Below are 2,712 nucleotides of genomic sequence, written 5' to 3' on the forward strand. Positions count from 1 at the left end.
AAAAAAAAAAAAAAAAAGAAGTGGAATTTCCATGTGGCATGGATAGGAAATGGCACTTTCCAGAAACACAGTCTACTTGCAGAAGGCCTGCACACAGCCTTGGCCAGGCTAGTTTTTCATGGCCAGCCACGTGACTATCAGCAAGCTGCTGCGCCTTGACTTCCTTGTCCAAAAAATTGACAAACTAGTATCTTTCCAGGGCTGTATGGAGGATTTAGCAAGAAAGCTCATATGAAACATCTAGTATGACTCCCAGGGAATTATAGGCACTCAACAAGTGTTAATTTCTTTCCTGTCCTCTTCTCAGATGGTTAATATTGTCAACACTCTATGAAACGTTATTTTCATACAGTATGAGAATATAGGAAATGGATCCTTTTAAAATATACAGAAGAACTAGAAATAAAATGTAGAAGATCAGTTTTTATTATCATTTTCTTTTATCACAGTTTATTTAATGATCATTTCTTGAGATTGGCCTGGAAAGGACAGATGGTGACAGAGCAGGGGAAACATTAGGAGTGAGAAGCTTCATTCCAAGCCCGTCCAGCTGGGGAGGCACGTCCTACAGGCTAACACTAAGCTGATGTGGTTTTCAAAAACAGAGTGGGGAAAAGCTGGAGACAAATGCTCCTCTAGCTTAGCCATCTCCTACAACAAACACAAGTGTATACTTAAAGAGGCCAGATCTCGGCGAGCAGAGCTAGCAATATTAGCATGTTTCTCTGGGAAGTTCATTTTTAAAAATCAGGGATATCAGAGATATCAGATAAAAGGCTAAAAATACAATATTATCTATCCCCTTACCTTCTTATTGGGTTCACAGCAATTCTGACATTCACCTCTGACACACTCAGAAAGTAATTGTCAAAGGGCAACGGGAAGAAATACACAAGGAACAGATGCAGGTCACCAAACATCACCACCAAATTACTCCCTGACTTTCACTTTTCCATGACATTTGCCCTGAGTGCCTGGCCTCATTCTGAGTGTCACCTTAGCTATGAGAATAACTTTCCATTCAAAGGAAAATAAACAAGGTACTATCCAGAAAGTTCCTTTTAAACTTTAATCTTGCTGTCTTGGACAAATTTCATTTCAAGATTCCTTTGAATATTATTATCATTCAAAAAAAAAGTTTAAAGATAGGAAATTGGTATTACATAGACTTGTGATTTGCTGACTACTTTGAAGTTGGCCTCAAAGTAAATGTGATCTATTTTCCATTGAACAAAATAAGCTAGGCATTCAAACTATGATGAGATTTTTCTCTAATAAATAATAATTAAAACCACACTGACAACCACGATGTTTCTCTAAACAAACATCTGGGTTTTGTTTTTTTTTTAGTTCACACAATATTTTAGTTTTGAACCTTTCTTTTTCCTCTATCTATATCATTCAACCACAGCATCCAAAGCTCTACTTCCCACTTCCACTACTTACGTAAGTACATTAAGATCCCATTATTCAATCATGTGGCGTCCTGTGTGAAGGCAAAGGTTTCTGAAAAGGAAATCCCTTTTTACAAGATCAACACATCTCTCTTAGCACAGGGTTCCCAGCTTCCTCAGACCTTTCTCAACCGGTCTATGGTAAGTGCTCAATAAATGTCAGCTGCTATCATTATTATCTAACAACACTTACTCCCCACTTTGTAATAAAGCCAGAAAGAAAAAGTACACTAACCGTCCCGAGAAAATGGGCACCATGTAGTCACCCCGCAGATTTTCTTTCTCTTCTCCAGACAGAAGGCTGTGCTTGGCTCTCTTTGTTTTGGGGCTCAACTTGGATGAATAGTCGTCTAACAGCAGACTGGAATCTGTATGTCTGAAACAAACTCCCAAATATTAGACGGTAATAAAAAATGCACTTAAACTATTCAAAATATTAACAAAAGAAAAGTTTTAACTTGGGAGAGTTGTTACAGAATCTTTAGAATTCATATAATGCTCTCTATACCCACACAGAAGAAAAATAGTAATAGTAATTTTATGGCTGCAGTCATTTCATGGTTTTTTTCCCCCTTATCATTTCAAGGGATAAGAGTGATGCTTTTATAATAGTTCCAAATACCTGTTGTTAATATAATGTTTAAAATTCAGGCAATATATGTATAAATATACGTATAAATGACTTCAATACATTGTGCACCCAAATCCATTCTGGGGATTGTTAAAAATGCACACTTTTCTGGAGTGGGAGCCCAGGCAATTCCGATGCGGGACCCTAGGATCACATTTTGAGACCTTTAAGTACTATAGGCAGACTTCTGCATTTGAGGGGACTCACCAAACAGTAGAGTTGCTATATTTAACGTGAACATATGGTGCCAAGGGACTCAGATTATCGAGGTCTGATAAAGTTCCGTCTGCCTATGCACATTGGTGCAAATGTACATTAGAGGTAGTTTTCTAATAAACCAAAAACTACTAGGGAGGTGAAAATGTGAGAGCAGAGCTGGCAGAGAAAAGGTATTGATGAGATGAAAAGTATCTCGTGTGTGTAGGTCTTGACGGAAACGAAGTCCATCTTCACGCAAACATATAAAATTTGGCATAAACTTGAGGAGTTCGTGGACTGCCTGAATCATTTGTGAACCCAGAGTGAAAAGTCCCTGGTCTGCGTGGTAATAAAAGATTCAACACTGGGGGCTTGTATGGGATCTTTCTGCATTACTCTTGTAATTTTTTGTAAATGTGAAACTATTTT

General features: G+C 37.9%; 1 protein-coding gene across 2 annotated transcripts in view; it reads right to left on the reverse strand.

The window, feature by feature from the left end:
• MYOM1 (myomesin 1) overlaps positions 1-2,712 on the reverse strand; it is a 118,465-nt gene that overhangs the window by 105,769 nt on the left and 9,984 nt on the right. For both annotated transcript variants that reach the window (XM_003801614.3, XM_003801613.2), the window contains exon 2: positions 1,690-1,830. In XM_003801614.3, coding sequence (XP_003801662.2) covers positions 1,690-1,830 — 141 coding nt within the window. The remainder of the gene's footprint in view (positions 1-1,689; positions 1,831-2,712) is intronic.

The sequence above is a fragment of the Otolemur garnettii genome, unplaced genomic scaffold (assembly GCF_000181295.1).
Source record: "Otolemur garnettii isolate 467f Iridium unplaced genomic scaffold, OtoGar3 scaffold00213, whole genome shotgun sequence".
Classification (NCBI taxonomy): domain Eukaryota; kingdom Metazoa; phylum Chordata; class Mammalia; order Primates; family Galagidae; genus Otolemur; species Otolemur garnettii.